Source organism: Carassius carassius, chromosome 16 (assembly GCF_963082965.1).
Source record: "Carassius carassius chromosome 16, fCarCar2.1, whole genome shotgun sequence".
Taxonomy (NCBI): Eukaryota; Metazoa; Chordata; class Actinopteri; order Cypriniformes; family Cyprinidae; genus Carassius; species Carassius carassius.
The window spans coordinates 31827153-31842275 of record NC_081770.1 but is presented as its reverse complement, the minus strand read 5'-3'; the positions used below and the strand labels follow the sequence as shown (position 1 = coordinate 31842275).

Here is a 15123-nt window from a genome sequence, read left to right as displayed (position 1 = left end):
TTCGCTTAATTTTAGTTACATGAAAGCACTTGCTCTGCATTAAGTGTATGTGAAGCCCCATTTAACCAGTTTTATTCAAATTTCCTACTTAAAAACATTTTAAACTAGCCAAATTTGGTCTGTTTGTCTTACCTGCTTACCAGGTTGGTTTCCTCTGCTCAGGCGCTGCTTAGTTTGGATGTTTTGTTGGGGTTTAGGGAACTGAATTCAATTGGTCAGCCAAACCAGCTTTGTGGCTTCAACTAGCTGAACAACGGCTTTGCTGAGGGACCTGCTGGGAAAGCAACTAACCAAGGTTAAACCTGCTAATAAAACTAAAATATTTTATTTCTGCAGCTGTGCCCTCAGCTCCACGCAGTGTCATCTCCAGTGTAAATGAGACATCACTTGTACTTGAGTGGAGCGAGCCACGTGACCAAGGTGGAAGGGAGGACCTTCTCTACAACGTCATCTGTAAGAAATGTTTGCCTGAACGTGGTACCTGCACACGATGTGATGACAACGTGGATATCTCTCCCCGCCACCTTGGGCTAACTGAGAGACATGTGGCAGTCAGAAACCTCCAGGCTCACACCCAGTACAGCTTTGAGATTCAGGCCGTCAATGGAGTCTCCAACAAGAGTCCATATACACCCCAGTTTGCCTCTGTTAACATCACCACCAACCAGGCTGGTGAGTTCAGTGATTTCTTTCCATTTGTCATGGTCCATAAACTACCTTAACTGTTTTAGTTCTAGAGACTCCAACAGATTACAAATGTTCTCTTCCATGTGTGTCTTTAAAGGTTACAAAAAAGTTTTTCTTCACATGTTCTAGTTTGAAATAATGAAGTGTAATGGCCACTCTTAAGATATTTCCAACCCACGGCACTCTAACCAAAGAGCTCAGCCCACAGAATGCATCGATGCCAGAGAGCTGTGCTATGAGGCTCGGTAGCAAAGCTAAGCTACTCTAGGCTAGAGTGTGCTGGGTTAGAGAGAAGAGGAGATGCATTAACCTTATGAAAAAAGCCACTTATTGTGTGATTTCAAGTTTTGAATTGACACTGGACTTCTCAGGAGAGTTATGCATATGCATAACCCTCTCTTTAGCAGTCTATGCCAGCACCCAGGTCCACGAATGCCTCTGTTTGCTATAAGGGATTGACCGCAGGCATTCTCATATAACCCGGGCAGTTGTTGCACATGAGTCAATCCCAGGGTGACATGCACACACACACACAGCAGCCCACCCCCATGGTTAAAAAAATTTAGGAGGGTGTGTGATCACATTATCTCCCAGGACTTTGCTTGAATATTCATCCGCCTTTTAAGACAAAAAATAAATATGGGCCATAAGCTCAAGGGGCGTCATGGTTACTTCCACTGTCTTCTAAAGATGAGGCCCCTTAATCCTGGGGTGAAAGTAAGCAAGCAGGCTGCCCAGGGAGCATTGTCTTCAGGGTGAGGCTTTTCTGAGCAAGGCCTGGGTTAGGAGGTTGATGGTGTTGGGTTGGGGGAGAGTGAGCTTTTGGGGAGGTGGACAAAGAGACAGACAGAATAATAAAGAGCTACTAGGGAAAGGATCAAAGAACCGGACCTGGGGATTTAAACGCTTTTAACAAAGAATGAGTAAGGGAGAAAGAGACAGAGGCAAGAAAGTAGGGGAGGTTGAGTGCTACTGTAGTGTGTGAACAGAACTTGATAACATCAGAAACCGGAGACGGCAACATCAGGTCTGAGGACAAATGGGGACGGTACAGATTATGTAAAGCTGGGTGCGAAGATAAGGAAGGAGCTATGGAAAAAGTTGTGTTAACACAAATATATGGGTGAAAATAACACCCAGGTTGCATTTATTCCTAACAAAAAAAAAAAAAAAAAAAAAAAAAAAATAATAGATTATATTTTGCGTAAAGGCAGTGTTAAAGGATATGATAAATTATCCCAAAATTATAATTTAATTAAATTAAAAGGGAGCACAACTTGACATGATACAAAAATACTTTACAATTTCAATAATAAATATTTTATACAACAGTAATTTGGCAAAGAAAGAGCATAATTGTCCAAAAAGAAAAAAAAAGAGAGAGAGACATTATGGAAGACAGACAGTAAGAAATTGTCATGGGTCATAACAAAGAACATAGGGAGTGGACAAATTGGGTGTGCACCCATACATATATTTGCATGTCTTTGTAGGTTGTGTGGACTGGATATGACAGATACTAAGGCTTTCCGGTTTTTCTGTCATGGTAGTTTTCACAAGAGACTTTAGAATCCATTCTGTCTGAGCAGTTTGAGTGGCTGGGGCCCCGAAAGGGCCCCAAATTAATAGCTGTCTGATGCTTACACATCAAAGCAGCTTGTTGATAATCCTGAATGTGAGCATGCTCTAAATGTGAGAAAAAAAGAAAAAAATCAGCTTTCATTAAAATAGGATCTCTCCCATTTTCCCCACACAGCTCCATCTGCAGTTCCTACCGTCCACCTGATGGGGGCCTCAGCCAACACCATGAGTCTTTCCTGGCTCCCCCCTGAAAAACCAAATGGCATCATCTTGGATTACGAGATTAAATACCATGAGAAGGTAAGAGCCAGTGTAAATCAATGAAGCGAAGGGCATTCAATCACAATTCCACCACTGTCATCCTCTGCTCTATACATAATCGTTCATCCTGACAACAGCATCAACCCTTCCTCTCTCTCTCTCTCTCTCGTATCCTAACAATCCTCCCTAACTCCTTCCATGATTCATCCCTTATTTTGAACCCTGATACTGCAAGGAAGTTGGAGCTTGGCAGGGATGGAGGCAGGAGGATTTGCATAGAGGAGAAGAAAGAGCCAGACATATCTGCTTCGTGTTTGATGTGTTGTACTGACAGATTAAACCAGAGCTGCCAGACGCTTGCTTTTGGGTGCTGGCTGGTTTTATATGGCTTGTTTTATCACTGTTCCCACAGGACCAGGGAGAAGCTATTGCCCACACCATGACAGCCCAGCGTAGCTCGGCACGCATTGAGGGTTTGAAGCCGGGCACACCGTATGTTGTGCAGGTTCGAGCTCGAACGGTGGCAGGCTATGGCCGCTACAGCAGCCCTACTGACTTTAGCACCAACCACCAGGGTATGTAAAACAGCCTATGTTATCACATAAAAACAATTTCCTTTCAAAGCATATCAAGGAATTGTGTGAATCTAAGAGTTAAAATAACTATCCTAGAAAAAGAGCAGGTATAAATAGATCTGATAAATATAATTCTCTTGAATGCATCCCATGATATCTCTCTTTGTGCCTCTCTTTTGTGCACAGCCGATGCAGACAAGACAATACAGGAGCAGTTACCTCTCATTGTGGGGTCTCTGACAGCAGGGCTGGTCTTCATCATTGTTGTTGTGGTTATTGCCATCGTGTGCCTCAGGTAAATTGTTACATTTTCACTTACCTTAATGACATTCACAAAGAGTAGAATAAAAAAATAGAACTAAAAGTATACCGAATGTTTCGAGTGCATACATTATTTAGTTGCCCACAATGCTTCCTTAGAACCTTTCTGACAATTAATGAAAGCAGTTAATGAAAGCAGTTTGAGAAACAGATTCATTCTAGGCTGTCAGTTATTTTAGATACTGTAGTTGGTAAATTGTAGCCAGTGGTCTCAAATGTGCATGTGTCCTACATTGGAATTCTGCAGCATCCCGATGATCGTTGGCACTGGCACTGGCACTTTCCATCTTGTGGCCACCTTCCCATTTCCACAGTTGAGCGTAAGGCAGCTGTGTATTTAAAGCCTTATCAAGCAAAAATTCTAAATTTGCACTCTTTTTGGTTCTAATCAGCACAGTGTGTCTCAGTATCTTAACTTGTCTGTGACTGAAAAAAAAAGTAGGCCTTGGCATATTCCGGAACTGAATTTGAATTGGAAATGAGATACAAATCACCAGCGGGTATTATTGGCCCGGTTACTAGTTAGACAACAAAGGGATTGCATTAATATGTACTAGATGGGGGTTGGGTTTGTTGAAATTGCATTGCATTTAATGGACTGATAGTGGAAAACGTGTGAAGGAAGGATTTAAGCGACAGGAGATAATTAAACAATATAAAGTTAAGATCCCTTAGTATGTAACAGAATCAAGACAACCAGTGATGTTACTGTTGTTCTTAGCTGTGTTTATGCAGATTTGACTTCCGATCGTGAAGTGACAAGGGTCTCTTGAGGCTGATTCTGTTGTTCTCTTAATTTTCATATTATTCTCGTCGTTTAATCGACCTCAATTTATATTCCTAAAGGGACTGACAGGGAAAAAACAGGTCCTTTTCAAAATACATATTTTCCTACATTAAGATAGGAAATCATCAACCTTTTGTAACTGACTGTTTTGTCTTTGGTTCACAGGAAGCAACGCAATGGCTCAGAATCAGAGTACACAGAAAAACTGCAACAATACAGTAAGTCTCTACAAAATTTACTTGCCATCTGATGACTAACAGTGCTATAAATATTGTGTATTATAACCGTGTGATTCATACGGCTATTCGCACTATTGAATCCCCTATAGTCACTCCAGGGATGAAGGTCTATATTGACCCATTCACCTACGAGGACCCGAATGAGGCCATCCGCGAGTTTGCCAAAGAGATTGACGTTTCCTGTGTGAAAATCGAGGAAGTCATTGGCGCAGGTAACCAACAACACAAGCTCCTGAGCAACAGGGGGAAGACAGCTAGGCACACCCAGGCCATACCTTTAGAGGACTTCACACCAAGCGGTACTTCAATCAACTCATCCCACTCCAAAATCCGATCCTTAGCACCTTACCAACGTCTCTAACAGCTTTACTTACAAAACAGAGCTTCTGAGGTTATCTTCAGAGCTAACTATAGAGCTACCATTCCTGCTAACTTACCAAGCCTGTCCTGAACCTGATGATACCTGTTGGACAATTAAATGTCCTCTTGACCCTGTGACCTGTCAATTTCTCCGTCCATGGTGCTCCTTCCTGCCCTTGAGACCACTCCCCTTTGTTTTGTAAATGTTCTACATCTTAACATTAGCAGTTTAGCTTCTAAAAGCCAAAACCAAAAAGAAGTAGGATTCTGATTCAGTATGACTTGTAGCCATTTTGTAATGAGTTGAAGAGCCCCATCTCAGACTCCAACAAACAAGGCTTTTAACATCTAACGCTGCGCTACTACCTGAACCTGTTGTTTCTTGACTTTTTCTAAAGTGATGAACCCCTACCATGTCCTCCCTTGACCCCTTTGTTTCTCTTGCACTTGCTTACACATTGGCCTAGACTGCAGACGCAAGTCACCCAATCCTCCCAAGCTTCTGTCCCCACCTACTTCCCATGTTTCTACCCTCACTCCCTCCAGAACCTAGCATTCTCTGATTGTACCCTTTACCCCTTCCTCTGTTACCTTACTTTTCCCATTTCCTCTTTGGTACTCCAACCCCCAACAACCCTCCAATACCTTTTCCAATTGAAGCATTGGTGATCTCACCCCTACCCCTTCCCTCGCCCCCTGGATATACTCCAATAGCATCACCTTTAGCCCTGGCTTCTCTTGCTGTCTCCCCCCGCTTCCCCTTGGCTCCTTGATTCAAACCAGTAACTTTCCCTCTCCCCTTTCTCTCCCACACTCCTCCACTCTTCCCTCTCCTCTCTTCACTCCACCCTTTCTTCCTCTCTCTCGTCTGTCCACTACCTATGTAGGAGAGTTTGGAGAGGTGTGCCGTGGCCGTCTGAAACTCCCTGGACGGCGTGAGATCATTGTGGCCATCAAGACTCTGAAGGCAGGCTACACGGAGCGCCAAAGAAGAGACTTCCTGAGTGAGGCCAGCATCATGGGCCAGTTCGATCATCCTAATATTATCCGCCTGGAAGGGGTGGTGACAAAGAGTCGGCCAGTCATGATTGTCACTGAATTCATGGAGAACGGAGCACTGGATTCTTTTCTCCGGGTTAGAGATGCTTACCACAATAAAATTAATTCTTAATGTCTTTTTTTGGGGGGGATGCATGAATTCTTGTTGTGGGATATGTATGGAAATGCAAGTAATACTTAAAGCCCTGGGGCCCGTTCTTCGTACATCGCTTATTACATCCGAGATCAAATGACACATCCAAGAAGATAGCATCGCGCTAATCAGGATCTGGCTAATTAGGTTCCTCGAACGCACCTGTTGTTGATGATAAGTATGGCTGGATTGAGTTATCTGAGATAATTGTGCATTCATGGTTTGGTTTAAAAGAAGTTATGTATCGATACTCGAAACCACGATCAGCAGTGCAGCAATTGGCTGGTGGCAAGATGGCAACGTAATGACATCATATAATTAAGAACGACACCTGACGAAAAACTTCTGGACTTTTATAAGGCAACAGCCAAGCAAACAAAACTAAATGAAATGTGCACTGTATTTTTTTTTACATAATTCCCAATTATTTAGTAATAATAGCTGTGCAATCTTTCCATTTTTATTTCAATGTAGCAATTAGCTATTCATTTAATTTTATATTTGGACAGATTTGTTACGTGACAGCATTAATGAAAGTTTCTTAAGGGTCAAGATAATGTTATCTACATCTCCTGTGCTCCATCAGGCCACTCTTATAAAAGCAGTCATCACTCAAAATTATGCATGACTCTATTATCTGTATAGCATGTGTGTAATACTCTAATACAATTATGAAGTAATAATTTTATAACAAACAAATATTTCAGTGAGTAAAACTGGCTGTCTATAGTGGGCTGTTATGGACTACACAGCGTTTTTATATTATTTTTAAATACATTTTTAAATGATTATTATTTTAAATTATTGTCCCTGGATCAGTAGGATAGTCTTGTAATAAAGTAGCAGTGGTAGCAGACATATGTATCATGTATCATATATATTTGAGTATCAGTTCTTGTTGGAAAGATGCAATCTAATCCTGTTTACATGAAATAAGCCTGTTTACGGATCTGTTGCTATGACAGCAACTTCAGGATGAGCTTCAAAGAACCAAATGATCCAAGATCATGCCAAATCGTCAACATTCAAATCCAGCTAACTGAGTTAGCGACTTACGAGGAACGGGCCCCTGGTCTCAAACTCAATTCCTGAAGGGCCACAGCTCCTAATCAAACACACCTGATCCAGCTAATCAAGGTCTTCAGGATCACTAGAAACTTCCAAGCAGGTGTGAGTTGGAAAAAAAACTCTGCAGAGCCGTGGCCCCTTTAGGAATTGAGTTTGAGACCATTCACCTATAAAGTGATCTACTTAATTAAACAAATACCATTATTGTTGCAGTCTAGCATACACTTTATCCCCCCATTAATTTTCTAAAAGATAAATTCTTTCTAAAAAGAGATGTTCTCAACTGTCCCCTTGAAAAACATCCTAAACATTCTAAACAGCGATGACAAATAGCGTAGCTGCTGGCTGTGACTTTGAGAGATGAATCATCTGGCTGATGAGTCACATCCTGGAAAGTTAAAAACACTTAGACAGCGGACATTTTTGTTATGAATGGATCTGTGATTTTTCCCACTCTCTCCAACAGCTAAATGATGGACAGTTCACAGTCATCCAGCTTGTTGGTATGTTGAGAGGCATTGCAGCTGGCATGAAATATCTGTCTGACATGAACTACGTGCACCGTGATTTGGCTGCCCGTAACATTCTGGTCAACAGCAACCTGGTGTGTAAAGTGTCCGATTTTGGTCTTTCTCGTTTCTTGGAGGATGATCCCACCGACCCCACCTACACCAGCTCATTGGTCAGCATTCAAGTCTTGATCCTTTTAATATTTATATAACAATGCCCAGCTCCCATTTGATATTAAAAAAACTGTTTGCTCTCGCATCTGTAGGGAGGAAAGATCCCTATTCGCTGGACAGCACCAGAGGCTATTGCTTATAGGAAGTTCACCTCAGCCAGTGATGTTTGGAGCTACGGCATTGTGATGTGGGAGGTGATGTCATATGGCGAGCGCCCATACTGGGACATGAGCAACCAAGATGTAAATTTCCTCTCTACTTAATCTCTGTTCAACTTATTTTGAGGGTAAACTAACACACAATTATAATTATAAAAAAAATAATACTTTTTTTCACCAACAGGTGATAAATGCAGTCGAGCAGGACTACAGACTGCCCCCACCTATGGACTGCCCTACTGCCTTGCATCAACTCATGCTAGACTGCTGGGTTAAAGAAAGAAACTTGCGACCCAAGTTCTCCCAGATCGTCAATACTTTGGACAAACTTATTCGCAATGCCGCCAGCCTTAAGGTGGTCACCAGCACACATTCTGGGTAAGATATAGACGTATCAATGTGTTAGTTAACATGTTTGCATCTCCTCAACTAACCAATCAAACTTGTCCACTCATTTTAAATTCAGAATTAGGCCAAAGTAACAGAGACATTTGAATTAAGAGCCTATTGATTCCAGATCATTTTCAATTGACAAACAATATTGTAAGCTGAGGAACGTTATGGAAATTAAGATGACCTTCAGTCAATAAAACATTCAGTTTAATTGCACCATCACAGGGCTAGCGATTGTTTAACCTGAGATGCTTGTTCTGGTCCACACTTACTAGAGCCTATTCTTTTTGAGATATTTAATAACATCAGCTGCCTTCCAGATGAAGTCACTATATAACAGAATTTTGCTCATTGATCAGCATTTTTGCACATATTTGATTGTTTCAGTTAATTGTTAGCCAAAAGCTTCAGGAAGATTTTGACCCACCTTGGGGTGCCTGCCTCTAGGCTCTAGATCCTGGGGGAGGGCCTCTAACAACCAGGAAACAGTGGGAGACACTTTGTCTACTCTGCAATGATCAGAGGATAACGAAAGACTCATTAGTTCAGAGATGGGAATGATTTTAATTAGCAAGTAACAAGACTTTAAAAGGGTCAACTGAGAGGTGGCTTGCCTGCTGAGTCTAATGAAAGACTGAGAGATGGGCTCCTGTTGTTGCAACATTTGATGCTCTGTGTACTATCTTCAGTTATCAATTCCTTAACTAAACTAATGAGAGTTTAATTAGTTAATAGTTGCGCTCAATACTGAGTTAAGTGGTAGTTTAGTTATGCATTTGTTCTTTTAGTTTCCTCATACAGTTTCCCTGTCTCACACTTAAAGTCTACGTCCCTAAGATATGAGAGCCAGGCCAGCTCTAACAATGCCCCATTAAGAAAAGCTGCCTTCCAGGTTAATGACCACAAAACTTCAGCCCTACAGGCAGGAGCTTATTAAAAATCACTCTTCCCATCCATCTACAGACCCTGTCCTCAATAGAGCCTCTGTTCCTTTCTTATTAACTTTTTTTCTCATGCTTTTAATTGTTAATTAATCTAATGCCATCAAAAGAAAGCTAAGTTCAGCAGAGCAGAGAGCTTGCAGACAGAAGTGTCTTTGCTCTCAAACTCTACCTACTTATCCCCACTGCCCAGACCTCACTGTTAGTTATTAAGACCCCAATCTACTCATAGATCAAGTCTGGTCTCTGTTGGTTTTGTCTGATTTAATTTAAGCTGGCTGCTTTTATGCATGACATTAAATTTAGTTGCGTTTATAGTGCAAGAAGGATCTTTTTGGGTGTATGCAGGCAAAGGTGTTTTAACTAAAAAAAAAAGTTTCTTTTGGACCAATAAAGGAGGTGGTAAACCTACTTTTCATAAATCAAGTCATGCATAAGCATGATTTTTGTAGAATTAATGTCGAATTGGAGCATGCCAAGTATCGATACATCTTAAGTCCAGACATTTGCTGCTTCATGCGGACCCACACCCACAGCATCATTGCAGTTCTCTCTGGCGGGCCCCTGCACGTCTCCAGCCAGTAAGCCACAGTGGCAGGTTCAGGCCCTACAGGCCAGGAGAGGTGGTGGGGGTTTGGGGGTGAGGTTTCGGTGGTGGAGGCCTGGCGTGACCTAACCCTCTCTCTCTCTCTTTTTATCTCCACTCCTCTCTTTCTCTGTAGGGCCTCCCAGCCGCTCCTCGACCGCTGTGTGCCTGACTACACTACCTTCACCACTGTGGGCGACTGGCTGGATGCCATCAAGATGAGCCGCTACCGAGACAACTTCCTTAATGCAGGCTTTGCATCTTTTGACTTGGTGGCCCAGATGACTGCAGAGTGAGTGTTTGGTTCTTTTGTTGGATTGCACGTCTTTGTTTTGGTGGTGTCACATTAGTTTGAAGTTAAGGCACTGTACATTTGTGTAACTCCTAATTGTGAAATTGTAAAAAGTAAGGGTAGTTTCATAATGATGCTTGTGGTGTGGACCAATAGTGTAGAATCGAACTCTGGTTCGGACCAAGCAAACTAAAACATAATTTTAACAGGGAATTAAAGAGACAATAAAGAAATTAAATATTTTAGTGATCAGAACTGGGCTATTGATAGAGTTTTTGAGCATGCGATTATTCCCTTATCTTGCTGTAATTTATTGCAACATTTCATCCTCAGAAAGTGTCATGAACAAAGTGTCTTACAAAGGTCAGAATTTAGAAAAGAAATCCGCGATTTGTCGCTATGTTAAATGTCTAGACAGATGTGAAGAGAGCAGATGGGATCAAATAAACTAATAAAGAAAAAAATTATAAATTCATCACGCCCATTAAAGTGTAATAAAGGATGGAGGCAGGGGTAATTTGTTTCAATTTGGCAACTTGACAGGTGGACCAGTCGGTGGATTTCTCGTGCTCTTAATGACTAGTTATTCTCCTAATGGGCTCCATTTGTTATCATTTTATCCAACACTGTTGGCTTGATGGGGAACAACAGAGGAAAAAGAGAGAAAACACTTTTACATTGTGTGAAATTACTCTGCTAATGTCATGCGATTGTAGAGATGAGAAGGGCAGACAGACTGGGGGCCGCCACGGGGCGCTTGCTCCCTGACAACGTCCTATTTGCTTATCAGAAGGTGAAAAAAAAAGAGTAAACGACAAGAGCCTGCTCTAGCTTTTAGCTACATGTGTTGCTGTGTAAACTAAAACCTCATGAAGGGATTAGGTTACCTCAGCCAGTGAAACAACAGGAAGCATTTTTATCACAAAGCCTGTGGTAACCTTTACACTACATTCATTCTAAAGTATAATGACTGTTGTGCAGTGAAATATTATTCCAAGTCACGTCTGTAGTTACACTAATAGCACTTTCTTTGCGTGAAATCTGACATCTGGTAGTCTTAGGTGAAAACCCTTGCAGATCATTGACCAGCGTTTGACCTATCTCCAGTTTGAGAACCGGCTTTGCACCACAAACTTGTCTCAGCTCAGTAGCCAAAGGGTGGGGTTGTTTTATTTGCTCAACCTAGCGACAATTTGCTAACTGATTTGCTCACCTGGCTACATTCACATGGGATTTTATCGCTTCAATAACATCAGTTTTGTCCTCTCTTTTAGAAACCACTGCATTATTTATTGTATAACAGTGGCAATAAGATTTTTCCTCTTGTTGTTTTCTACAGAGACCTGTTACGGATAGGTGTAACATTAGCCGGCCACCAAAAGAAGATTCTCGGCAGCATTCAAGACATGAGACTTCAAATGAACCAAACGCTGCCCGTCCAGGTCTGAGATAGGGGCAGAACTGTCCTAAAGCGAACTAACAGACGACCCCAGATCATCTCCACTAATCAGATGAAACTGGCTTGCAGTGCCTCGGACAACTTTTTCTTTTCCATTTTCCTGTTTTCCTGTAAAGACTGCATTATTTTACACCCGACAGGATTAGATAAGATTGTTTTGTACTTATTTTTAAGAACGGAGAGGAAAGCCTATATCCCATGCATTCCTCACGAGGCTCCAGTGTGGGGTTGGCAATTGCATGCGTGCGTGTGGTATTTTCTTTCGTGAGGCTGGCTGGGAAGCCTCCCATAATGCATTTCTCCCTGAAACTGACTCTGAGGGATGGACTCTCCCAGATGGACATTGCTTATGGAAGAGATACTACTCTACTAGTACACATAACTTGAATATAAAAGACAAAAACTAGACGTGAATATTAATTCACGAAGCGTGTGGACACGATTGCGCAGAAATCCCTCCAATTCTAGCAGATGTTCTATTGTGCGTGTGATGTTGTGCTTATTCCCCATCTTCATATTGAAGGTGTTTTATTTAAGGGCACATGCCTCAAACGGACAGAGGGGAGAGGCTCAGCCAAGGGTGAAAGATCACGCATGTTGCAGGACCGGATTTGAGGAAGTTGCATTTGTCCACCAGGTTTAAACTGACATAAGGACTTCTTAGAATATACCTGGTGAACTCAGGATGCTTTCATAGTTTCAAATAATGGATTCTGTGTTTTCACGATTTCAATCGATGTTTCCTTTTATTCTCTTCTGTTGTTTTCCCTCAACCTGTTTAGTTTCTGTTCCACGATGAGTTGACATTTAGCTGGTCATCGGTCACTATATCAGGATTCTTTAGCAGTTTGAAAAGTAAAGGACTGTGATAACCTGTACCACACTGCAAGAAATCTTTTTTTTCAATTATGATTATCTTTAAATCAGTAATTTTTTAAGTATCGCAACATTCTTGAAACAAGGTCATTTTGAGAAGTAAAATTGCACAATATTGTAAACCTTGTTTTTAGAGACACAGTACAGACCAAAAGTTTGGACACACCTTCTCATTCAGAGAGTTTTCTTTATTTTCATGACTATGAAAATTGTAGAGTCACACTGAAGGCATCAAGGGCTATTTGACCAAGAAGGAGAGTGATGGGGTGCTGCGCCAGATGACCTGGCCTCCACAGTCACCGGACCTGAACCCAATCGAGATGGTTTAGGGGTGAGCTGGACCGCAGACAGAAGGCAAAAGGACCAACAAGTGCTAAGCATCTCTCGGGGAACTCCTTCAAGACTGTTGGAAGACCATTTCAGGTGACTACCTCTTGAAGCTCATCAGGAGAATGCCAAGAGTGTGCAAAGCAGTAATCAAAGCAAAAGGTGGCTACTTTAAAGAACCTAGAATATGACATATTTTCAGTTGTTTCACACTTTTTTGTTATGTATATAATTCCATATATAATTCCACATGTGTTAGTTCATAGTTTTGATGCCTTCGGTGTGAATCTACAATTTTCATAGTCATGAAAATAAAGAAAACTCTTTGAATGAGAAGGTTTGTCCAAACTTTTGGTCTGTACTGTATATTCTCTGAAAACAAGGTTTACAATATTGTGCAATTTTCTAACATAATCTAACAAAATTCACAGTTTTATGCTTTTGACATAGAATGAGTCAGATTGATGCAGTCTTGCTTAATACATTTCCATCTTGTTTTAGGAATGTTGACAAAATACTAATATGAGTGAGTGAGTGTGTGTATGTATGTCAGTATGACTTTGTTGTAGTGTGTTTGCTTCTGTGTGTGTATGTGTATAAAGCAAAGGCAGAGTATAAGGATTATGCACACATTCTGTACATTAACGTTTCAGTTGTGTTCCCCAGTGGGGCACCAATGCATGAAAGGATTTGTGACCAGGAGCTCCAGTTATATGTGAATCAATAATATGATATGGAGAGATAACGTTTTATGGTTTATATTAGGATTTTATTTTAACATATCCCTAGAGGCCAAAAGGAACGATTCATTTATTTAAAGATCTGATATGAATTCGAATGCTGACATTCAAAAAAGATGGTAAAGAAAGTTTTGGAATGCCATCATGATGAAAAGAGAAAGAAAAAATGCAGAGGAAGTGTATTGAAATAGGTTTAAGAGAAATGAATAGAAGTGTTGAACATCTCATCAATGTTGGGCAGATCCCTAGTAAATCTTTTCAATGCTAAAGCTAAGCCTTTCCGTCACCGCCACAAAGAGAAACTGTTAGTACCAATTATAAAGCTCACTCACCAGCCGTTGGGTTCGTTTCTCGCAATCATATTTCGGAATTACAGGATTTTTTGGGGCGTTTTCAAATGAGATCTTGAATTACAATAGTAATTCATGATAATGCTATGAGGTAGGCAGGAAGCGTTGTACTTCCTGAAACTGTTGGGTCGTCTTCCATATTATTTATCCTTCACCTCTTTTTCTTGCGTGTAGGCTTGATAAAACACTGCACTGCCGACTCCATGTGCTTGGGCCCGTCATCAGAGCCTGCCAGTCTGATTAACACTAGGCTAATCTTGTGGGCAAATGTTTACAGCCTGGCAGAAACAGATGATTATTTGCCTTCAGTTCTTGAATGGGTTCTGTTCCGGTCTGCTCTGATTAGTTTCCCCCTCGCCAAACACGAAAGACATAGAATATGCAAAACAATAGCATGTTTGATGGGTTAAGAAGCCAGTACAAGGATGTTCTTTTAACCAAACTCTCTATCTAGACTAGTTTCAGTGCTTATATACCGCACTATGGGAAACAGTACTGCATATATTCTGCACAGTACTTCTCTGTTTGTGGTTTTGTTTCATTGCTAATTTGACAATTACAAGAGCTCCGTGTAATATAACACGCGATTTATCCTTTTTCTTAAATGACAGATCTTGATGTATATGAACCCTGTTCCTGAAAGTTCCTAACTTACAGAGTCGTTCGGGAACTAATCGTAGCTGCTTTTGTCACATTCAACATGTCTGATGGTATATTCTCTCATAACTGGATTTTAGTGTGTGTATGTTTGTATGTATGACTGTATTTGGTGCTATTGTCATTGTTTTTAAATCAAAGCAGTTTCAGAACATAACTTGCATGATTTTGGTTCAATAACTGTGCCAATGGTCGCTCTCTATCTCGGACTCTCTCTCTCTCTCTCTCTCTCTTTCCTCGACTCCTCTCTGTGATAGTTTTCCTGAGTTTTGAAGTTACTCTTTTTATAGTAAGAATCAAGCAAAAAAATTTTTTTTTTTTTTTTCTGAGCAGTCTTCTCATCACATCACAAATCACTGACGTGCAAAGGCAAAATGTCTGCTGAGTGCTGTACTTATATTGAGAGAAGCAAGATACATTTCAAGACTTTTTATTTTCCTTGTTCTTTTTGTTTTGTTTTGGAAAGCATTGAGATGTATTTAACGGTGAAGACAAAAAAAAAAAAAAACAGCGATTAAATAATGCATTCTTGTAGAAATATTTTTAAAAAAAACCTTTTGCAATTAAATTATTTAAGAAATGACTGTGTT

The 15123-nt window shown here is 40.9% G+C and overlaps 1 protein-coding gene across 6 annotated transcripts in view; it reads left to right on the top strand.

Moving 5' to 3' along the window:
* Positions 1-12466, top strand: part of LOC132160132 (ephrin type-B receptor 3-like) — a 46141-nt gene extending 33675 nt beyond the window's left edge. The window contains exons 5-16 of one of the 6 annotated variants that reach the window (XM_059569850.1): positions 337-672; positions 2444-2568; positions 2942-3104; positions 3291-3399; positions 4378-4430; positions 4541-4750; positions 5699-5946; positions 7538-7753; positions 7847-7996; positions 8097-8290; positions 9969-10124; positions 11464-12466. In XM_059569850.1, coding sequence (XP_059425833.1) covers positions 337-672; positions 2444-2568; positions 2942-3104; positions 3291-3399; positions 4378-4430; positions 4541-4750; positions 5699-5946; positions 7538-7753; positions 7847-7996; positions 8097-8290; positions 9969-10124; positions 11464-11572 — 2069 coding nt within the window. In that variant the 3' untranslated portion in view covers positions 11573-12466. Of the gene's footprint in view, positions 1-336; positions 673-2443; positions 2569-2941; positions 3105-3290; positions 3400-4377; positions 4431-4528; positions 4751-5698; positions 5947-7537; positions 7754-7846; positions 7997-8096; positions 8291-9968; positions 10125-11463 lie in introns of all 6 variants that reach the window. The other 5 variants (XM_059569849.1, XM_059569852.1, XM_059569851.1 and 2 more) reach the window with 5 other exon arrangements.
* Positions 12467-15123: the final 2657 nt, after the last annotated feature.